This window comes from Zalophus californianus, chromosome 3 (assembly GCF_009762305.2).
Source record: "Zalophus californianus isolate mZalCal1 chromosome 3, mZalCal1.pri.v2, whole genome shotgun sequence".
NCBI lineage: Eukaryota > Metazoa > Chordata > Mammalia > Carnivora > Otariidae > Zalophus > Zalophus californianus.
In genome coordinates, this window is record NC_045597.1 from 528,632 (window position 1) to 552,064 (window position 23,433).

Below are 23,433 nucleotides of genomic sequence, written 5' to 3' on the forward strand. Positions count from 1 at the left end.
TGTGTATGTCATTATGATCCTGCACACACTGGTGATAGAGGCCGATGAGGCATGGGAGGAAAGCCCAGGCTTCACCCCAGGGGGCAGAGAGGGAGCATCTGTGTTCGGACAAGCCAGAGGCCCCAACGGTGGCTGAGGATGGAATGGGGTGGTCCGGCTCGCCAGCGCTGCGGCTGACACATGAAGTCCCCTACCACGCCCCATGCCCTAAAAGGAGCACATCTTCTGAGGAGACGCATCATGACCTGCAAGAGCAGGGCACCCGCCCAGAGCCACCCAGAGCTTAGGACCCAGTCTCAGAAGACCCCCCATTGCTGCCCGCCTCCAAGGACCGAGTCAGGGCCGGCGCTTGGGGTGCACCCCGGTCCTCACAGCCAAGCTCGTGGGAAGCATCAGATGGGAGCGGGCGCCCTGACAGGATTGGGGGCCCAGCGCTTGGAGGCACACCTCCCCCCACCCTGGAGTGGGTGAGTGACAACTGGGCCAATCCAGCCTGCACTCAGGTCCGCGTTTCTGCACTGGGGTTTGCCCCCAAAGGTGGCCCACCAGCCATGGATCCAGCCTCCCTATAGCTGTCGGTCTCACACTCTGGGCTTGGTAAACTAAAGGGATGAGAAGCAGAGCAGAACCCTCAGGACACAGGCCACGGTCAAGAAACGCGGTCCTCACTGTGGTGGGGACTAAAGGGGATGCCTGGAGGCAGACGTGGGTGATGCTCCAGGGAAGGTGGGGCTGCTGAGTGTGGCTGCTGGCGTGGCAGGGAAGGCTGTGCCCAGTGACGTGGGATGTACCTGCCCTCAGGGGTGAGCGCTACGGGAGTTGTGGGCAAACACTCTCATTTCTTAACACTTGGGGCCATTCCCCCCATGTCACAGAGGCAGAGAAGACACTCTTGAGCCAGGCCTCACTCTCTTGGGGACAGCGTGTTTGGAGGAGCCTCCACACCCCATCATCCCCATGGAACCAGGACCAGGTGCCCACTCAGGACCTGCTGAGTGATTACCTGGCCGACGGTTCCTGGGAAGGGGGAGGCGTCCCTTGGCACAGCCTTGTGGAGACTTTGGGTAGACTTCTGGGTCGGGTACCCTCTGGGAATTTGAAGGCCCCACCCACACCAGGTAGCTCAGCCACTAGCCTCATTTTCAAGGTGAGTGGAGACAGCACCAGACCAGGAGGCCTGTGTATGCTCAGCTCACGCCCAGCTGGCCCTCCCCTGGCTGGCTGCAGGTGACAGCCTCCCTTGGCATGCTGCGTCCTGTGTCCTGGGCTCCAGAGAGCCTCCCACACCTGCTCCCAGCCACTCGTGCTGCTGGCCTGGAGAGGCCTCTCTGGACCTCATGGACACCCCAGGGCACCAGCCGGGCTGGCGTGTTGGCTCCCCCAAGCTATATATGGAGCTATACGGAGACAGAGAAGCCAAACCCAGGACTGGAGGCAAATGCCACTCCGGGAACGAGGTCTCAGCCCCGCCAAACAGCCCCCTTCCCACAAGAGTCCCCAGGCCCAAGTGTCCTACTGGGTTTGTCCTAGGAGGTGGCCACTGCTGTGGGTAAGGCTGGAGGGCAAGCTCCCATAGTTCCCCCTAAAGAACTGCTCACAGGCCCCAGGCGGCAGGCCAGGACTCTGAGGTGAACTTCCGCGGTACCTAGGCCTGCGTCAGAAAATGCACAAGGTCAGGACGACACCAAAGGCCGGGTCACCAGGGCCACACGGAGCAAAGGAGACCAGAGATGTGGAGGGGCCTGGAGTTGTCTGCCATGCTTCCTTCACATTGTCCCCAAGCCCCTTGCCACGCTGGCTCTGGTACCTTGTAACTAAACTGGGGGAGGGGAGGCCCTGAGTCCCCCTCTTCCCTCCACTGAGCCCCCATTTGTGTCCCGTCTGACCAGGGCTGTCCTGGGCGACTGCTGCCCATGGCGGGAGCGCACTGGCTTCCCCTGGGTGGCGCTGGGCCTACCTGGAGAGGCAGAGGGTAGGATGAGCAGGTGGGGAGGGTCACGGGCGCCGGGCAGAAGGCCAGGATCTGCTGGGCGGGGTTGCAGAGGATCTGAGGTAGAGCGGAAGGGCCGTAGGCCAGCTGCGACAGGGGGACCTGTCGCGAGAATGGACAAGCGTCAGCCGGCCACCCTGGGCTTCAAGCCGACGGCCCGCGGAGCTCTGTCCTCCCGCCGCCCTCCTCTGACGCCTGCAAGGGAGAGGTCACTCTCTCGGGCCAGAACGAAACCCCTCAAAGCAGGGCTTATTTTTCCTTTTTATTTTTCTATTTGTCTCAGAGATCCGCCAACGTGCTGGGCTAGGCCAGGATCTCTTCGGTGTTTTGTGAAAAAGCAAGAAAGCTGCTGGTTCTGTGGTGACTGGGTGGCTCGGTAGGTTAAGCGTCCGTCTCTGGATTTCGGCTCAGGTCATGATTGCTGGGGTGTGGGATCGAACCCCCCATCAAGCTCCATACTCAGCGGGAAGTCTGCTTGGGATTGTCTCCCTCTGCCCCTCCCCATGTGCATGTGCTCCCCCCCAAAATAAATAAGTAAGTCTTAAAACGCCACCACTGGTTCCTCCCCTCCAGGGGTGTCTGTTACGGGGCGTCTCTCAGCCCGGCTGTGGCAGTAGGAGGGTCTGACTGCCCACATGCCCACTGTCCCAGACACCACAGCACAGGGCTGGGCCCCCTGGTTGCAGGGATTTCTGGAGAAGTGCACATAACACCAAAGCACCCAACCCCTCTGGGCCCCGCTCTTGTGAGCTCACCAAGTGACTCCAGGACTTGGGCCTTCCACCTGTCACCCCAAGAAGGGGCTGTGGGCTAGAGCCCTCCAGAGGGAGGCTTGGGGGCTTCCAGACTGAGGTGCCTCCCTACAAGGACAGACCTGGATTCCCCCCACCCCGACACCATGGGGCAGGCCCTGCCACGTCGGGGAGGGGCCTTGGTAGCAGAGAGGGAGTATCTGAAAACTCGTGGCCGCCCACTGAAGGTAAGTGGAGGCAGGGTCCTGAGCGGTGGGGATAGGAGGGGACCAGCAGAGGGGGAGCCAGCAAAGGAAGCAAAGAGCACACCCACATCTGCTTGCACCGGCACGCCCTCAGAGGGAGGGGCTCTACTAATGCACCTGTCACCTCCTGCACCCCGCCCCCCAGGCTGCCTCTGCACACTCCAAGAGTCAACTAAGGACTCTAAGAAAGAACGGGAACCTGGGGGGCCACAACTTGCCTGCCGTGTTCATGACCACACCCTGCCGAGCACCTACTGTGTGCGCTGGGCTGAGCTACAAGCTATCCTGGGGGACTAGAGCTATGCACACGGAGGGGTGTGCGTGCGGAGCATCTCGAGACTTGAGACAGGATTTGTGGGGGAGCATCCCTCAGGCTGCATCCCGCGGCCTGGGGATTGGGCCATGCAGGGCTGGTGGCCGGGTGTTGTGGGCCGGAGAGGGCCCTGCTGGGCCTGACTCTGTGTTTGTGCCATTTTGGGGTTTGGGGGATGAGCAGGGTTGGGGGTCTCCCATGAGGGAGCAAAACGTGTCGGCTTGGGCAGCCCTGCTCTGCTGGGGACGCTGGGAGCCCAGCCTGGCTCAGGCCTCTCTCCCTGCACTTGCCCATCTGGCCCTGACTTGCCCGGGGCCCAGCCGCGTGCCTGAGGACTCGCTGCCCACACTTCTCAAGGTACCTTCCTCACCCAGACTGGGTTAAACGCACTGCCACGTTCCCGAGGCCACCCCACCCCCGGAGACCCTCCTGCAGACCCCAGTCCTCACACTCTGCCTCCCTGCACCCTCCTCGGGGCAAGCATCTGGTGGCAGCCCCGGGGGCCTAAAGATAATCTTTAAATTATAAAACCCATTAAACTTACAAGACTATCTACTCAATAGGTGTAAAATTTTAAGGAAAAGCCTTCCTTCTTTCTTACAGTACCCCAGAGCTTTGGGTTTGAGAAAGACAATTGTCCGGAGTGGAGCTTTGACCCGGCTCTGTGGCCTTTGCTGACTGGTGGCCCTTCTGGACATCACTTCATTCCTGATAGAACCGTCCAGCAATTTTACTGTGGACTTGGCTCCTAAAATTGGCCAATGACCAAAGTCTCCAGAGCACTCGGGAAGCGCCAGCCCAGATGCGAGTTTGGGTGTGGCCTGTGGGGGCCTGGTGTGCGTGTGTGGTCACACTGGCCTTTCCCCACTCAAGTGGGTGCCGTGCGCTCTCCGGAGTCGGCGACCGGCTTCAGGAGGTGGTGTGCGTGCTGCGTGGGAAATCTAGAAGAAGCAGGCACAGGGAGAAGACGGGACAAGGGCGAGCTGCTCCCGGGGCAGACATGCAGAGAGACGGGCGGAGGGCGCTGCCCAAGGGGAGGCTCAGGGAGGCGGCGGGGAGGCTCAGCGGGAGCTGCGGCCAGCAGTCTCCGCCTCCGCTGGGCGCCCAGCCCTAAAGCCCCCCATTCACAGGTTCGCACGTCGGGATCACCCCTAATTCCGGCAAATGCGGACTGAAGCCCTGGCCCCAAGACAGGAGGCTCGGGGGTTCCCTGTGCAGTGGGGGCGAGGGGGTGGGGTGAACAGACGGTGGGGGGGCAGGTGGGTCACTCCGCCCGCGTCTCCAGCGGCTAGGTGCCGCCTGCGCCTCAGAGGAACCGCTCCTGTGAACAGCCGGTGAGGGCTTGCCATGTCGCTAAACCCTGCGGGCTGTCTTCACGAGCCTCTACTTCCCCATTTGTAGGTGAGGATAAGGAGGCCCACCCTGCCCACCCCAGCGGACGTGGGCCCCGAGCCCCGACCCGTCTGGAGGGCCAGCACCCGGGCCCGACTCACCGTGTCCTTGAAGGCCCCCAGGACAGCTGCTGTGAGGACGCCCAGGAGCACGCCCAGCGTGTTCAGCACCGCCGAGGCCCAGAGCAGCCGGTAGAGGTGAAGCACGTCCTGACAGCCACGCACGCCCACGAACTCATAGTAGGTGAGAGGGGGCTCCGTGCTGCCCAAGGAGAGGCAACTGTCACCCACGCCGGCAAGGGGGTGACGGGCCAGCCGGGCAGGGCGCGGAGTGCAGGCGCTCGAGCCCGTGCACCGGACCCGGCAAGCTGTGGTCTCTGCTGGGAAGACCCCGTGGGCCTTGTTGGTGTGTGGGGGTGGCCACCCCCCGGGAACCAGCCCAGATGCACCCTGGGGCCATGGGGCAAGGCTGTCCCCCAGGGCGTCTGGAAATCCCTCTGGGGAAAGAGCCCAGGCCTCTGAGCAGGAAGGACCACCCAGGCCTGCTCCCCAAACCCAGGCCCAAGCAGAAGGGTGACGACTGAGTCCCCTCAGAGCAAGCAGAACTCGTGGCTGAGCCGTGACCACGGGAGAGCGAGCCCCCTCATCCCAGCCCTCCCAACACGGGCCTGCGGGGCTCCGCGCATGGGGGCCATGGCGGGGGACCGGCAGCCGTGATGCACACGCGTGCTGCTTCTCCCGTCTGGGCTTTTGGAAGTGGGATGGAGCTCTTGTTTGTGGGGAGGCCCCCACGGCGCTGTGAGGCTGCCCGCAGCCTGGGCAGGTCCTCCCAGCCCGTGTCAGAAGCGAGCCCTCCACTGTCCACAGAGGACGGGAGAGGAGCTTCCAGAGCCGGCCGGGGCGCCGTGTTCTCAGTAGCCGGCCAGGCCCGGGGAAGGGAGCCCTGGCCACCGCCGCCGCCGCCGCGGCCCCAGCCAGGCCCCAGCCAACCAGGGAGACATCACTGAGAAACCGGACGCTCCCATCCAGCTCCGACAGCGCCACAATGAGGGGCGGGAGGCCACGGCCTCCCCCATCCTGCACCACCTCACCGAGCCTCGGTCTCTCCCCACTCCCCTTCCTCACAGGGGAGGCGGCGGGGTGCGGGGCCGAGGGGCCGGAGGCAGGGGTCCCCCTCACCTCTGGCAGCTGTAGAGCTCACAACAGTAGCAGGTGCTGCTCTTCACCTTCAGCTGACACGGGCCGCTCGAGGGGTGGCAGGTGACCTGCACACAGAGAGACCTTATCCCAGTGGGCAGGGCTGCCGCCCCGGGAGCCACGACCCACCACAGCTCCCAGGGCAGTCAGGCAGCTCCTCTTGCTGAGCCTTGTCTCCCGAACTGCCCCTCCCCCACCCATTCCAGGTGTAGTGGGTTTGCGGGGTGGCAGGGCCCTCCCTGCTAGAGGGGTTCAAGGGCCCTGCTTGGCCAAGCCAGGGGCTCCAGGCAGCAATTGTTTGGTGGACAAGGAGAAGGAGAGGGTTTTCAGGCACCAAGCCTGCAGGCAGGGACAGCTCCAGGAGGGCACAGGTGGGGATGCCTCCAGGTGAGACCTCTTCCTGCCCACAGGTAGAAGAGCTCCCGATCTGGCCAAGCCAGCCTTGGGTAAGCAACATGGAGGCTTCCTTTTGGGTGCCTGCCATAATGGCACTGTAAATGGTTGGGAGATTTTGATGTTAAAAGAGCAAGATTGGAGCAAAAACACATGCCTCCCTCCTCCCCCCAGTGCTTTTCAACATGTGGCATGAGCCATACAGCCCGTGTTTGGGAAGTAAGTGAGGCAGAGACCACCGAAATTCAGAGGGGAGACAGTGGCCTTTGGGGAGGAGAAGAAGCGTCTGAGGTAGGGTGGCGTGCCAGGTGAGGGGCAGGGTGCAGGCTCAGCTGGCCTGGGGCAGGTGAAGGAGCAGGGCCAGAGCCCAGAGGTCCTCAGAGCATCCCAGGGCCCCAGCCCCTCCTTGGCCACACCTCCAGAACCACTGGCCACGGAGCCTTCCTTTCAAGGTCCTGTGGTTACAGGCCGCGGGGTGCTCTGCTGTGCGTGAGCACCTGCAAATGGCAAGGGAGGTGTCCAGACCAGCAGGCCAGCAGGGGGCAAGCTGGGGGCCCCAGGTGGGGCTGGAGGCTGAGGGGCCGGGGGACAGGGCAGTGGAGGGAGGACGGGGCAGCACGTGGCTCTCCCGGGAAATGTGCCACCACAGGGGACAGTGGCTTAGAGCTGGTCAGCTGGTGGGAGGCCTCTAGCCTGGCACTGCCCACTGCCCGTTCTGCAGAGCTCTGGATGGCCACACCCCTCTGTTTACACCTTGCCCTCGGCCATCCTCACACCCAAGAGACCAGGTTGGGTAGCTGGGACAGAGACCGTCCGGCCTGTAAACCCTGGAATGTTACCGACCCTTTACAGGGAAGGCTGCTGGCCACTGCTTTAGAGCATTTCAGACCCTGTGTCCACTGAATCAACAAGCTGGGGGGCGGGGGCATCAGAATTAGCTCGAGCTCCTGGGCCGGCTCCAAGAGACAGAAGATTGGGAACAAGGAGGGTGCCAGGGCAGCCCCAGGTCACGTAGGCCTGTCCCCAGAAGGCCTGACAGATGGGGCTCAGGACGGGGTCCCGCCCCTCTGTGACTCCAGGAGCAGAGGTCAACAGTTGGCCCTCAAGTGACCATACCTCAGTGTGGGCAGGAAGGGCGGACGGCAGAAGGGTCTGCGGCCGGGTGGGGGTGTGCCGGGAGGGCCCGGACAGAGAGGCCTCGGGATCCCCATCCCCTGCCAGGGAAAAGGCCAGGAGGGCTGGGGGCAGCCTTTGGAGACGGGTGCCGCCCCCTGGACCGGACAGCAGGGAGCCTCCAGGCCTTGAGGTTCGAGGAGCGCCCGCAAGCCACGTTGGGGGTGAGCCCTGGTGTCTGCTCCCGGTGTCCGGCTCGTCCACACTTGTGCAGTGGGGAGGCCATGATTCGTCAGGCTGACACAGTTATGCAGAGCTGGCGTAGGACGGCCCGCCCGAGCGGAAGTGGCCCCGGCACGGCCCGGCTGCACAGTCAGTGAGCCGGCCGCACCCACCCCGCAGGGGGCTGCAGGCCCGCTGTGGGTCCGCGAGGCACGCTGCATCCCGTGGGTCAGCAAGCACGCCAGAAGCAAAGCACTCAGCTTCTGAGGGGGCACAGGGAGCCTGGGGGCCCGGTTAGCGGAGTGAAGCCCCCCACGCCACCTGTGCCCCGCGTACCTCCGTCTGGGGGGCGTCGTGCACGTGGCCCACCTCGCTGGTGAGAAACTGGCATCTTCCCTCGGTGAGGGGCCTGAGCTCCTAGGCACAAGGACACGCGGAATGTGGCTGTTTCGTTCCCCCGTCAGGAGGGCCCAGGGGTGAGGTCAGACCCGTCCGCCTGGGCTCTGAGCCTCAGGGAGGGGCACCAAAGCCAACTGGAGGCTGAGGCGGCGGGCACCGAGGCTCCTTCCAGAGCAGCTGGGCCCCAGAGAGCAGGACCTGCCCTGCAGGCGCCGACAGGTCCCTCCTCCCTCCACCCCTCCCTCCTTCCCGACAGCTGTCCACCCACCAACCACTCAACATACATGCACCACCTATGGCCCTATCCAAGTCTGTGCCCAGCATCCAGGGGTCATCGCAGTGCCAGACTAGGAAGGTACCCAGGTTAGACACGGTGCCCGCCCCTAGGGGACACAGCAATAACAAGGAGTATTTATTTCTCCGTTAGTCCTATTTCTCAGAGCGCTCCCAGCTCTGACCTAAGAAGAGCATAGGAAACCACCCGTGACTGCACCTTCTGGACAAAGCCCAGGGGACGGAGCTGAGCAGCCGCGTGGGTCTACCTTCCCTCAGAGATGGGTGAGGACGGATGGAGGACAGACGACAGGGCTGTGCAGGGCCAGGGGCTGGGGGGCTGGTGCCACCGCTGTGCAGGCACCCTGAGGCCCTGCGGTGACCGCCCCTGAGCCCTCGCCAGATGCCCGCTGACTCCGCTCTGACCCTCCCTCCCTCGGGGGTGTCATCCCTACAAGGCCCTGTTCTAGCAGCTCCAGCTCAGCGTCCCACCCGGTCCCGGGCACTGGTGATACCGTGTGACAGACGGCAGCTTCCTGCCGACGAGGAGGTTCCTGTGCCCTTCCTCACGCCGATAACCACGTAGCAACACCCTTTCTGACTTCGTGGCCTTCCTGGAAGGGTCCAGATGCACGGGTCACCCTGTCCTGGGCCAAGTCCAGCCCCACGGGAGCGCCGGCCACATGGTCTGGGACATCTTGCCACTGCTTCTGCTCCAGTCTTCTGGCCACTGTACCACATGCCACGGACGGGGAGGCCTGAATCACGGACACCTGTTTCCGCAACCCTAGCAGCAGCCCGAGACCAGGGCGCCGGCCTCCTCCGGCCTTGCCTCCCCCGGCGGACAGCGGGCTCTGGTCTCTGTCCAGACACTAATCCCACCCCATCTGACCCTGATCGCCTCCCAGTGGCTGGTCCGCACAGCGGTCTGGCCACCACACACGTGTTCTGGGGACACAGACGTTCAGCCGGCTGGCGCCACCTTCAATCAGAGACGAAGAATTGGTGTCAGACTTGGACTTCTCAGTAAATCCTCTTCCTAACACAGAAGCACTGGTGACCAGGTTTCATTTTCTGTCTGATCTTCAGTGTCCAATCAGGATGAAATATTCTTACTAGTTTGAATTAAATAAAACTGTGACCTATGTTAGTCCCACCTGTCACACAAACTTGGTTTTTGAATGTATGACAGCCTGAGAGATTGTGTTTCTCGGGGGATAACCCTCATCTCTGCAGGGGCTGGAGAGAGCCCAGAGTCCCACTCATTCTGCTCTAGGAAAATGGGCAGTGGTGTGCAGAAAGACCGTTGACACAGTTTTTATTTCTTAACCATTCCACCTAGATTAACATTAAGACACCACACTTACTAATATCAGACTCTAAGTCACTAAAGCTCAGTTGAAACCCTGTGTGTCTCCTGCAGGGGTCGGCCCCCTATAGCCATTGGGCAATGTCCAGCCCGCAGCTTGATTTTGTAAATCAAGTTTTATTGGCACAAAACCATGCTCATTTGTCCACATATGGTCTGTGGCTGCTTTTGTGTTGCAACGGCGGCACTAAGTAGCTGTGGCCAAGGCCACGTGGCCACAGGCCCAGTGTGCTGACCCTGACCTTTTCCAGAGAGATCGGCTGCCCTGGCCTGTTGCACAAGGGGAGGGCAGCTGTGAACGAGGAACTGGGGCCCCCGGGAGGAAGAGAACACTGTGCCCCCGTCGTCTGCAGCGTGGCGAGTCCCAGCCGCGAAGCCGTTCTGCACAAGTCCGTGCTGACCCCATTATTTCCCATGTCTCCTGTGATAAACCAGAACCACGAGTCCTGCAGACGATCCTCCAGAAGGCCCCGCTGGGTAGAAATCAGTGATTCCTGACAGATGTCCTGACGACCTTCCGAGTCCCGGGGCCCGGCATTCCGCTTTGCGAGGCACCCGCCAGTTTGGAACGAGGGAGCGCTAGCAGCGACATGCACGCCTGGTCTGCAAACCAGTCGACAGATCCCACTCGTCCGAGAAAGGGGACAGGTGCCAAGGGAGCACACGCCTTCCCTTGTCACTCCCGCACGCGGCATTGAGGAGACCCCCCTGCTTCAAAACAAGTGGTTTTGAAGGAAATTTCTCTGCGACGTGTCTGAGTGGGAGGAGAGACCAGAAGACACCCATGCACAGGGCAGACCTCAAGACCAGGGTTCCCAAGGCTGCCTGCCCAACCCAAGCCCCCTGGCCTCTGCTGGGCAGGCAAGGCGAGTGCCGTCGGCGCCGGGAGAGAGGAGCCTGGAGTGGAGGCCGTGAGCGGCAAGCGTGCAAGCGACTGAAGGCCCAAGGCTGGGACTGACCCGGGAGGGGAGCCGAGGCCCGGCGGGCACTGGCGTGGTCCTCGAGGCCCAGCCACATTGTCACCGTTCCTAGGTGCTTGTGGGCACAGGAAGGGGCGTCCACCCTGCAGGCCCAGCGGTCCAGAGGCCACCGGCCGGAGCTCTGCAGGCCTGGGTGCCGCTGGGCTCAACGCTGTGCCCGGCACCACATCCGGCCCCCTGAGGCCTGTGCTCCCCACATCCTGGTGTCCCCACATTTTGTCTCCCAGTTGTCGGCATCTTAACATCAAAATATTGGGAGGTGTTAAAAGCCGGTGACAAGTTTGTAGGAAAGAGCCTTTGGTCAATTGATTTTATCGTCTGTTGGACAATCACCCCCAGCCCCCAAGTCCGGCTGCCCATGCTCAGCCTGGAAACTCAGCTCCTTCGGACCCACGTCCGTGGCTTCCCTGATGCACACGCCCTGCGCAGGGAGGGCGGGCCAGCCCTGCAGACAACGGCCACGTCAGCCAGAGCAAAGCAGAAAACCAAGCCGAGGACTAAAGGAAAGTGCAAGGGTGTGAGGAGTGGGCCGTGTGGCGGGCTCAGCAAGCACCCTCGGTATCTGGGGAAGCCTGAGCTCTCTGGAGGCGGTAGCACCCCGGGGCTGGCCAACCGCACCTACAGCACTCACTTCAAACCCCTGACCGGAGAGAGTGAAGCCGTGCACTTCGTCCTTGCATTTTAAAACTTTTATTCGGAAATAATTTCAAACTTACAGAAAAGTGGAAAGAATAGGTTTTACTATAAGGCAAACCCGGATTAGCCTAAGATTAACACCAGGTGCCAGCACTTTTCCTTTTTTTAAAGATTTATTTATTTATTTGACAGAGAGAGCACAAGTAGGCAGAGAGGCAAGCAGATGGAGAGAGAGGGAGCAGCAGGCTTCCCGCTGAGCAGGCAGCCCGATGCGGGACTCGATCCCGGGACCCCGGGATCATGACCTGAGCCGACGGCAGACGCTTAACTGACTGAGCCACCCAGGCGCCCCTTGCACTTTTTAAAGACCTAGGAAGCATTCAAGTTTATTCAGGGCACGTTGGAGCCTCACGAAGTTCTGACAGCTTTGCCTTCTCAGGGCAGAGATGGGGTGCCAGGTCGGGACCACTGTGGAAGGATGGACAGACAGAAAGTGGGGCCAGGCCCCTGCTCCCCACATTGATCCCACCCCCAGGGGCCTGGGCCTCATGCACAGTCCCTGAGCTGGGAACCCAGAGCACTCTCCCTCAGCTCCCTTCCAGACGAACAAGGAAAGGTGCATCAGGGCCCTGCACCCAGCCCCCTCACCATGCTCCCCCAGCCCCTTCCTCTCCCAGGTCACCAGTCAGGCAGAACCTGGGGCCCAGTGAAGATGCCCATCTTCAAACACCATGTCACCACTTCTCAGGAAAACCCAGCTCTTGCTGGCTCTGTAGTTAATAGAGGGAAAAAGATGGTCTTGTGAAGCCTTCTGCCCAGACTCTGTCTGTGGGTTCCCAAAAGTCCACATCTCATTTCAACTAAAAGAACAGGGTCTGCCCAGAAAAGGGTGGTCTTCCTTGATTTGGCAGCCCCTAAAAGACACACGTGACTCGAGGTCATCCTCAACCACACCCTGGGAGAGGAGCATCACCCCATTCCGAGTAGGAGACTCGCCTGAGCTCACAGTTTGCTCCTGGGCTTCTTGGACTGAAAAGCCTGCACCTTTTTATCTGCCTCCCCCCGCCAAGGGCTTTGCTCAGCCCTGGGGACCCCGGGCAGCATCCCACTCTTGGTACCAATCTCTTAGTCCATGCGGGTTGCTGCCACAAAGACACCGTAAGTTGGGGTCAGTGAGCAACAGACATCTGCTCCTCATGGTCTGGCAGCTGAGAGTCCAGGGTCAGGGGGCGCCAGACCCAGTGTCTGGTGGGAACCCGTCTCCGGGTTCAGCGACAGCGTGGGCTGGCCCACGAGGAGGACGTCCCTTCACAGATGCCCCACCTCGTGACCTCCCAAAGGCTGCACCCCAGTCACCGTTGCCTTGGGGACTAGGTTTCCACATGAGCATTTGTGGGGACAGAGCATTCCGTGGGTGGCACAACCCTGACACCGTTGCTGAGCGGTGTGCTTACTGGCGAGCTCGGAGGCCTCGGGGCAGCAGGAACACGGTGTCTGTCGGCGGCCCGCCCGGCCCTCCTCAGGCTGTAGACGTCTGTCGCGGCGTCTCCGCGGACAGGACACTGGGAAAGCCGACACGGCTCGCCTCGCGGACGGCAGAGGCCGAGCCAGCACCAGCCCCGCCGGCTCCTGTGTCCGACATCCAAGGTCAAAGCAGCCGTACATGACGGGCGTCTTGTTTCAGAGGAAATGTGGGCCAAGGGCAGGTCAGTTTGAAACAAGAGCCATTTCCTGACATTATAGCAAAGCTTTTCTAAACATACAAAAAGGTTTAAAAACTATCCTACCTAATCTGACAATGGATGCCTGGTTGCCTTGACCAATTTTAGCAGACTTTAGTATCTTTATGCTCATCATCCTCGTCGCTCTGATTTCTCTTTCACTTGGAACCTGCTCGTCACAAACAAAATGAGCCAGCACCCTGAGTCGGGGCCGCGGTGCCACAGTGAGCTCCTGGTGTGGCTCCGCCATAAGGGACCAACTACTGACAGACGCTTCACACCGGGAGATAGAACTGAGGTAAAGGGTCTCACAGCCACAGCATCAGTGAGAAAACGCTCTCAAGACACGAATTTGAACTAAGTGCTCGGGCAGAGGTTTCAGAGCTAAGGTAGAGGAAAGTCATGTAAGAAGTTGAAAATTTGGATTCTGAGATGCCGATGCTGGTGCCTGTGTGTGTCAGTGTGTGCGTGCGCACGCACGTGTGTTTGTGTGTGCGAGTGTGTTCGTGTTCACACCCGTGTGTGCGTGCATGTATGTGCACGCGAGCGTGTTCGTGCGTGTGTGCATGTGCACATGAGTATGTGAGTGTGCTTAGCATGTGCGTGTGCATGCAGATGAGTGTGTGCACAAGTGTATGCATGTGAGTGTGCACAGATGTGCATGCACGCGAGTGTGTGTATGCTGCTGTATGCATGTGACTGTGTGTGTGCACGTGAGTGTGCTCCTGTCCGTGCATGGGTGTGCGCTTGTGCAGCTCAGTTTTGCAGGGAATGAGGAAAAGCCAGAGAAGGACAGACAGCGTTTGGCAAACAAGTGGAGAAAGGAACCAAGAAGGTCAGTGAGCTGAATTCTGCAAAATGAAATTTTGTTTCTGTAGATGTTTTTAAGCCCCCGCCAGCAATGGAGAACAAAATGTAGGAGAAGGAACTCACTATGTGCCGAGCCGCAAACACGCCGTCCACAACGGTGCAACAGAAGGCCGCCACCACACCGAAGCTGATGAACACGATGGCCGCGACCAGCTGGGGCAGAGCGTAGAGAAGTGAGTGGGCATTACGTGCTCCCGACAACCGTTCTTCAAGTACAAACCATCCAAAGCCCCACTTGCTGCCCGGGCTCGCGGCCTCTCCCACCCCCACCCCGCCCCGACTCAGCAGACCCAGGTGGGCTGCATTCTTGTTGGTTCTCCCGCAGGGCAGACGGGGAGCTTCTGGCCCGTGTCCCCCACGTGCCCCTCATGAATAAGTGGATTATTAAATGGTCTGCAATTTCTTGCCATTGCAAACTCTGCGACAAAGACCCTACATATGTTCTGTGTACAAATCTGGGTTTTCTGTGTGGGACTCTCAGCAGGACGGACCCTGAAGCCCACAAGACCCCACACATTCAGACAGGACACATTTGGGTCTCTGCACCTTAGCATCAGAGAAGTGCCACATTGTCCCGTAAAGAGGCTTTGCCAATTTTTACTCCAACTGTCTAGCGCCTGTCTCCTTATACCCAAAAGACACTTCCTATTATTAATTGTTTAGATGCTGCCATCTGATGGGCAAAAAGGCTCATCATTATTTCCAGTTGCTTTTCTATTAAGAACCTTTCCTTGGATTTGTTGGACATTTCTTTAAATTTTTAAAACTTTTTTTGTGAAATAATTTTAAATGTACCAAAACAAGTAGCAAAAGTAGTACAAAGAATTCCCCTATGTCATCCGCCGAGGTTCCCCGAGTATTAACAGCATCAAAACCACAGCCACAACTTCTAAGCTGTAATCCCTCCAGCAGCAAGAACCCCACTCGCGTGACCCACAGCGTGTGTGTTTATTTACTGGGTCCGGGACTCTGCATAAAGCGGCTCGGAACAGCAGGCTGTAAGCAGGACACAGTGTTTGTGAGTAGCTCTCTGGGTCTCCAGCCTTGGAAATGTGCTCCAGACTGTTCTCCCAGGTTGTTCAGGTTGGGTTTCCACGTGTGCGAGCTGCTTCTGTCAGAGTCAGGCTCACTGGCTGCTTTTCGAAGAGGGCCACTCCCTCTCCATCCCTGTTAACCTGAACTACTTATTTGTTCAACAAAGCACAGGGAGCCGGTATGAAATACCACCAGCTTGACACTCCAGGGGCCAGAGTGGGGCAGGAGCGCCCTGGGGAGGGGGCCGGCTCGCCCTAGACCCCAGCCCTGCCAGTGCCCAGTGGAAACTGTCCCCTGACTTCACAAGTAGGGGCTTTGCCCAAGTCCCTGGGGGTCTGTGAACTGGTGACTGTCTTGTCCTCAGTTTCCCCCTCTGGAGACAGAGGCGCTGGCCCTGACTCATTCTTGCATTGAATGGATGGTTCCAGAGCGCCTCCTGGGAGCCTGCCTCTCTGGGGCCACGGGCCCATGTGACAAAGCCGACAGAGGTCCTCGGCTCTTCCCCAGGGTCTGACACTCCTGACATTCGATGACAAATTGACTGAAAGAGAGTCTGAGGCCCCGGGGTGTGGACAGCACCGCCCGTTGTTCATCCAAACAACAAAGAACAACTCTCCTGCGGCCCATGGCAGCTCCCAAACCAACTGTTCTGCAGAGAGCTCTGGCCCGTTGACTCCGTCACAACCAGACTGTCTGCACGCGAGAGGGAAGCCCAGCCCAGCAGGCGGCCACAGGGGCCGTGGCCCCGGGCGGCGCTGCCCACCCACCGCGCTGACCGTGGAGGTGGCCAAAGGCCAAAGCGCCTCCTTCATCCTGGTCAGGAGGGAGAAGCCGCATGTGTCCTTCCTTCTGCGCACAAGGAAAGGACCGGGATGGGGAGGCCTGGGAGCGTCATCTGCAGAAATTACACGGCACCAAACTTCCCTGCGTTTGTATCACTGCTGCGAAAAAATGCATTAAAACATCTATAGAAGATCAGCCGGAGGTTTTCAAATTTCCTGCAGGGGAGGCCAGGCACCTCGTTTTCCACAATAAATAAATAAATGAATGAAAGCCTGCACCTAATTTGACTGCGAGCTTCCCGCTTTGCCTGTTCTGCAGGCCCCAGAGCAATGTGGCTGGTCCTTGCCCGGCTCAGGCCTTTCGGGAAGAAATGCTGAGCCCCTCCTACTGGCCCGAACCCCGAGGCAGCGTCGCCCCATTTAGCATCGGGCCCCATCACGGCCGCCTCCTCCTGTGATGTGAGGACCCTCTCCGCCCACAGGGAAGGACCCTGTCTGTGATGGGGCCACCACGTCCCCTGGGGCTAGTCCCCGGCCAGAGGGGCTGATGATGAACAGAATCACCTTCGAGGGCAGGTTCCTTTCACGCATGTGTCCCTTCCACTCCTGCAGCTGTGACATCATTGTCATCTACAGGGAGGGCCGGCCACCCTGCGATTTCAGGATGCAGCCCCGCACCCCTCCACCAGGCCTCCCAAGCAGCCCGCGATCTCGGGAAGGGGGGCAGACTCTCTGGCACAAATCCAACGGGAGGGAGAGCCCACTCCTCCAGCGAACGCCCCCGAGCACGGGCTTTGTCCCAGACGCCCTGCTCACACTGGCCCATGATGCTCTAGATCCACAGGCACCCTGGGCCTCACAGACCACGGTGTGAACGCTCTTTCCATGGTGCCCTCCCCTCTTCTACATCTGCCTCCCTCGTCCCCACCACCCCCCAGGCCACTTCTGGTGTCCTCAAGGAGCTGGACTGTCCCCAGTGACAGCTCTCCTAGAGCCCGGTGTGGTCTGGGGCCAGCCTGGCCCCGGGCCCTCGTCGGAAGTGGGTGTCCCCTGCCCCGTGCTTTGTGCACCCACACTCCAGCTCAGGTGCTGGCCAGGACATCCACCAAGCACTTCCCACTCACCTGAGAAGCTTCTGGAAGCGGCCCTGCCCCTGACCACTGACGGCCTGCTACATCTCTCACCAGGAGTGTGCAAGCAGGGCGTTGTCAGGACCTGCTCCCCAGCGAGGTCCTCATGCACGGACTCGATGGCCCCCCAGAGAGTGCCACACTCCACGTCCTGGCCACGTGACCAGCTCTGACCCAGCGGTGGCCACGAGGCCTCCCGTGACACCTCTGCTGATTTCACCCCGAACCTGCGCAGCATCCTCTATCGTTGCCCGGCTGCCTTCAGCCCTCTCGATCTACAGATGCGCTCTGGTTTGGTCTTACACAAACTGCCCCATCACTTGAATGTTCTCGTCAGCTTTCGACTGGCCCTGCGTTTCTGCCCACCACCCTCGAAAACATGCCCAGGCTGCATGGGGACTGCCGCACACACGCACTCGGCATAGAGGCCGTGAGCCCACGAGGATAGAGGTAACAGGCCTCACCCCCCTGCCCGGGTCCCTCCTCCCTGGATGAAGGGAAGGGCACCTTCAGATCTCCACTGGGCTCACAGAGTTTACACTGCAGCAGGGAAGCCAGATTAAAAACCAAACACCAATAGATAAGGTCATGTTGATAATGCAGGAAAGAGAGAAAAAAGTGGGTGCAAGCTTGTCGCCTGGTGGGAAGGTTGTCACCTGGTGGACAGGCCTCTCGTCCGGGGCATTAGACACCCCCATTGACTCAGGGCCACCAAAGGGTCTTACCGGGCAAGGTGTTTCTCTCAGCAGGGTCTCGGAAGGCCTGCCCTGGGGCTTGAGAGTCCTCTGGCTGCAGGGGGTGGACGGGAAGAGGTGGGAAGGCGACAGTTAGCTCCTGGGGACAATGACCCAGGTAAATGATGATCAGGTGGGAACTGGTGCAGAGCACGGGGCTGGTCTGAGGGGGCATCTAGAGGGGGCACGGGACAGGCAGAGTGGTCAGGCCACAGGGCTTGGGAGACACATTTGCCCCGGTGGAGGGGGCATTAATCAGAAGGGCCGGGTGGAGGGTGGCCCCTTGCGCAGGTGGAGGGGCTCAGGCCACAGCCCAGGGGCATCACGTGGACAAGGCGGTGGGGGACGCGGTCTGCCAAGGAGAACGTCACTAGGCCCTCACCAGGGAGCCCGCGGGTAGTCCCGACACCCCAAGCAGGGGGCCAGGACTTTGGGCCAACCCTCACCAGGTGTCCCTCATCCCTTGTGGACCATCTGCCCCCGGCTGTGACTGGGGTCCTCTGCTGGGGACACTGTGGGCCCTGAGCCTCGCCCTGGTGTGCACCACTGCACAGACCACCCTGCCTCGCCCGTGACCCCAGGCTGGAGTCTGTGTGTCTTCCATCCACACCCCTGCCATCCCCACCTTCCTCTTCCCAGCCACAAGGATGGGGCTGGAAATAATCACGGGTGGAAAAACAGAAAATCCACAAATATGTGGAAACCAAACATCACACCCGTAAACAACCAGTGGGCCAAAGAAGAAGTCAGCAGGGAGGCCGTACCCCAGGTTGAGGTGAACGGGATGAAATGAAAGCCTACAGGGGCCCCGATCGGAGGAGGCGCCAAAGCTCGGCAGGAACTCACTGCTGTAAACACACACTGATAAAGCAGACAGATCGCCGATCAACTAACGCCCTAAAGAACTGGAAAAAAGGAGCAAACTAAACTCAAAGCCAACAGAAGAAAGGGAATAATAAAGGTTAGCGCAGAGATAAAAGACACAGGGGAAGAGAAATAAAGACAATCAATGTTCCTGGTGGTTCTTTGAAAACGTCAACAGCTGACAAATCTTTAGCTGAACTCAGAGAACAGGAGAGAAAAACCGGATGACTGAAATCAGAAATGAATTTAGGGACATTATTACCAACTTTACAGAAATTGAAAGGATTATAAGAAGATGCTATTGTGCACCAACAAATGTGATCATCGAGATGAACCAATCCCTAGGAAGCACAGATCACCAACATTGACTCAAGAAGAAATAGCAGATTTCCACAAACCCCTACAAAGTAAGATTGAACCAACCCCCCCCCAATAAAGGACCAGACAGCTTCCTTGGCAGTGTGCAGGGAGAGATGCGAGCAGGTCCGCAGGGCAGGGGCCGAGCTGAGACCAAGGGGACCCACAGCGGGGACAGCACCTGGGTACCTGTGGCCACAGGGGACGAGTCCACACTGCGAGCTCGCATTCCAGCACTCGCCCCCCAAGAGCTTCCCACGCCCCTGTCCCAGCCTTGGGACGTGTCCTTCTGAACCTCCCCTGCCTGCACTGCAGCTCCCCGTCCTCCCCGAAGCGCCTGCCTGGTGCCCCGTGCAGAGCTCCCTGCACATCTGCTGCAGAGACCTCCTGCACCGCTTTCCAGGCATTTGCCGTGGACGTGGGCAGGCTTCCTCCCAATGACTTCCGAATCCCCTGGTGCCGTGGGCCGGGACCTCGGGATACCGTGCCCAAAGCGCTTGGGTCGTTCCTCCTCTCAGCCCCTCCCAGGCTGGTCCCAGGGGCACCGGCTGCCACGGCTCCTGCGTGAGGAGCTGTGGGGCTGGACACCCCCCAATGAGGCCGGCGAGAGACCCGCGATGTCCAGACCCGAAGCAGAAGAGGTGAAGGAGAGCAGGAGGATACAGCCGGGGCCCCACCACACAACACAGGAAGACTGGCTCTCTCTGGGCCAGGCAGAAGAAGTCCCAGTGCCCTAACCCACTGCGGGAGACGTTTCTGCACCTGTCACTTCCTCGCGGCCTGATGGTTCTGTGGGTTTTATACCATGTTCCAGAGGGAACGCCGTGTCCGTGATTGTGTGTCTGTGTGTGTCTGTGTGTGTCTGTGTGTGTGTCTGTGTGTGTGTGTCTGTGTGTGTCTGTGTGTCTGTGTGTGTGTGTGTGTGTGTCTGTGTGTCTGTGTGTCTGTGTGTGTCTGTGTGTCTGTGTGTGTCTGTGTGTGTGTCTGTGTGTGTCTGTGTGTGTCTGTGTGTCTGTCTGTGTGTGTGTGTGTGTGTGTCTGTGTGTGTCTGTGTGTGTCTGTGTGTCTGTGTGTGTCTGTGTGTGTGTCTGTGTGTGTGTCTGTGTGTGTCTGTGTGTGTGTGTGTCTGTGTGTCTGTGTGTCTGTGTGTGTCTATGTGTCTGTGTGTGTCTGTATGTGTCTGTGTGTCTGTGTGTGTCTGTGTGTCTGTGTGTGTCTGTGTGTGTCTGTGTGTCTGTGTGTCTGTGTGTGTCTGTGTGTCTGTCTGTGCATCTGTGTGTGTGTGTCTGTCTGTCTGCATGTGTCTCACACGTACAGAAGCAGATAGGCGGTTCCCACACCGCTCTCAGCCCCTGGCGTCTCCCCACCGCCTCTGCGGCCGTCTGGACGGCAGATCTGGTAGTGAAATCCATGAGTCAGGCACCTGTCTGGGTAAAAGGAGAAGGCAGCAACTCCCCGTTAATAGACAAATATGAAAAGCTGACTCACTTTGGGGCATATTCTTGGGATGTCACAGGAAACAAACATAGAGATGGACAGACGTGATGGTGAAGCCACTTTGTCACAGCCGGATTCTACCCCGTAAATTTTAATAGACGAAACAGTAGTACGTCTGGTATTTGCTTCTAAATAACATGGGGAGGGAAGAAGTGGGTGGGAGATAAGATGACCATGAGGTCAACTTTCACATATGTTTAAATTTTCTATCAGAGGAAATTAAAAAGAAATCAAGAAAGAAGAAAGCATTCTTACATATCTGGACGCATGTGAAATGCATTCTCTCAGCTTGCTATTTACTGACTCGTGAAGCAACCCAAACCTCCTGAAGGCCTGGGTGCTTAAGAACGGGGTCTGACCGTGGCCACTGCTGCCGGACACCTGCTCTGGGCCAGTGTGGTGCCTGGTGCCTCCCACGGGCCCTCCCCGCAGTCCTGGGAATGAGGAAACAGGTCCAGAAGGGTCGAGTAAGTTTCCTAAGATCACAGCTCTCCTAGTGGTGGACACAGGCTTCGGTCTCCATCAACATCAAGTAAAGTGTTAGTGAACGCATTCATTCTACAAAGTTAGTCTCCTGACAAGGAGAACTGAGACAGTCCAGGCGTCACCCACAACTCCCGTCCGAAGGCTCTGGTCTGAGGCACCGGGAAGCTTGCAGGCAAGCCGGGCCCCACATCGCTCTCCTCTTACTAGAGCCTCTAAAACAGACCTCCTGCGTCCAGTTGGGAAGGAAGAAGCAAAACTGTCTCTACTTGCAGGTGACATGATCTTATGGATGCAGAATCCCAAGGAATCTACTAGAAACTATCAAAATGAAAGAATGAGTTCAACAGAGCTACAGGATATAAGATCAACAGAAAAATCTATTGCATTTTTACACGCATGCAATGGACACTCCTAAAATGAAGTTAGGGAGATAATTCCATTCATAATACCCTCCAAAAGAATGAAATACTTAGAAATACACTTAGCAAAAGAAGCACAAAATAGACTCTTAACACAACAAAACATTGTTGAGGGAAATGAAAATAGCTCTAGAAAACATACAAACACATCCCACACCCATGGGTCAGGGTACTTAACTTCGTTAAGCCAGCGACACTCTCTAAACTGACCCATAGATTGAACATCAGAGTCCCAGCTGACCCTGCTGCAGAAATTGGCAAGCTGATTTGAAAACTCACACGAAATTGCAAAGACAGAGAATAACCAGAACAATCCTGAAAAAGAGGAACAAAGCAGGAAGGCTCATGTTCTGATTTCAAATCTGACTACAAGGCAACAGTAATTGAGACACTGTGCCCTGACACAAAGACAGACCTGTGGGCAAAAAGGCCAGAACCGAGAGCCAGAAGCAGGTGCACACGTGGGGCCAAGTGGTGACCAACGAGCATGTCGAGACCAGCCAGTGGGGAAAAGCCAGACTTCCCAAGTGAGCGGCCACATGGAGAAAGTGGACCCCTACCTCACACCATACACAAACGTTCACTCAAATTGGACCAAAGACTTCCATGTAAGCAATGAAACGCAGAACACATAGGGGTGAGTCTTCATGATCCTGGAGCTGGCATGGGATTCTTAGAAATGGCACCAACAGGGGCACCTGGGTGACGCAGCTGGTTAAGCGTCCCACTCTTGGCTTTGGCTCGGGTCACGACCTTCCCGGTTGGGAGGTCAAGCCCCGCGCTGGGTTCGGTGCTCCGTGCGTGGTCTGCTGGAGCTTCTCTCTCCCTCTCCCTCTGCTCCTCCCATTCGTGCCCGTGCTCCCACTCTCTCTCAAATAAGTAATTAAATCTTAAAAAAAGAAAAGAAAGAGAGAAACAGCACCAACAGCACGAACAACAAAGGAGAGAGTACACAAACTGGGCTTCACTGGAACTGCAAACTTCTGTGCCTCAAAGCTGCCGTCAAGAAGGTGAAGGTGAAGAGAGCCCATAGACGGGAGAGAGTATCTGCAAGTCATGCATCTGACAAAGGGCTTGGATGGGGGAATGCGTAAAGGACTCTGCCAAGTCAGTCATGCAAAGACAAGTCACCCAACTTAAAAATCAGCAGAGGAGTTGAACGGACATTTGTCTACAGAAAGAGACGGAAAAGACCAATAAGCCCGTGAAGAGAAGCTCGAGGTCACTAATGATCAGGGAAACAGATTCCGGGTCATGCCCACCAGACAGATGAGCATACATGCTGGGGGGCTTGGAGAGCCCGGAGCCAACGGTTCTGCCAATGACTGCCATAGGACTTGGCAGTCCCACTCCTAGCAATGGAAACATGTGTCTTCAAAGGTTGACAGCGGCACTGTTCGTGACGTGGCAACGGCCTCAGTGACCGTCCCTGATGACAGATGCACAAATGGTGGCCCATCCATTCGCCAGAACGTGACTTGGCCATAAAGCAATGGCATTCTGACACGGGCCACAGCGTGGGGGAACCTGAGTGACAGTAGCCAGGCCTACCGCAGTCCAGACCCAAAGTCGATCAGCAGGAGCCTCGAGGGAGTGAGGCTCTGGGGAACTGGCAGCCTCCTGGACAGTGGACAGGGGGCCGCAGCTTCTCCTCACACAGCCACAGCCGCAGCCGGTACCCTCTCTCCAAGCTCCGGCCCTTCGCGTGGCTTTAAATCACTGACCTCCCCTGGGGACAGTTACACCTTAATTTGGTTACTCATGGAAGGAAATCTGTTTCTCCCACTGAAGATTCTTAAATACCGCTCAGGCGAGGACACAGAAAGAGCTTTGTGAGAGTCTTTAAAGGCACCGCCTCCTGGGGGTGTCATCGGGCAGACTCGGAGGCAAGGGCTGCTTCTGTCTCCTGGGTGCTGCCCCCACCTCCCTCCTGCAAGAGACTCCCGGGCAGAGGGGCCTGCAGGAGCCAAGGACAAGCGCCCCCGCGCCGGGCAAGGAGAGTGGGGTCCCGCACTGCCCGGACATGTGGCAGAAGCCCTCTGTCCACCTCTTCACAGCCAGTGGCCCAGAGCAGGTGCACACCCTCCCGATAGTTAGGACAAGACACTTGTTTCTGCCAGAACCCAAATCTCCCCAACCTGCTCCCTCTCCGGCCCCATCCCAGGACCTGTCCCCCTCACTCCTTCTGCCCCGGGGGCGTTCTCTCAGTGTGGGTCATGACAGTGGCACCACAGCTAAGCCACAGACCTCCACTGTCAGCCAGGG

General features: G+C 58.7%; 1 protein-coding gene across 1 annotated transcript in view; it reads right to left on the reverse strand.

Annotated features, from left to right (window-relative positions):
* Positions 1-23,433, reverse strand: part of TMEM255B (transmembrane protein 255B) — a 35,669-nt gene that overhangs the window by 4,980 nt on the left and 7,256 nt on the right. The window contains exons 4-8 of the mRNA XM_027590706.2: positions 13,928-14,017; positions 7,953-8,033; positions 5,871-5,956; positions 4,794-4,953; positions 1,958-2,092 (exon numbers count right to left, since the gene is read on the reverse strand). Of these exons, the coding sequence (XP_027446507.2) occupies positions 1,958-2,092; positions 4,794-4,953; positions 5,871-5,956; positions 7,953-8,033; positions 13,928-14,017 (552 nt within the window). The remainder of the gene's footprint in view (positions 1-1,957; positions 2,093-4,793; positions 4,954-5,870; positions 5,957-7,952; positions 8,034-13,927; positions 14,018-23,433) is intronic.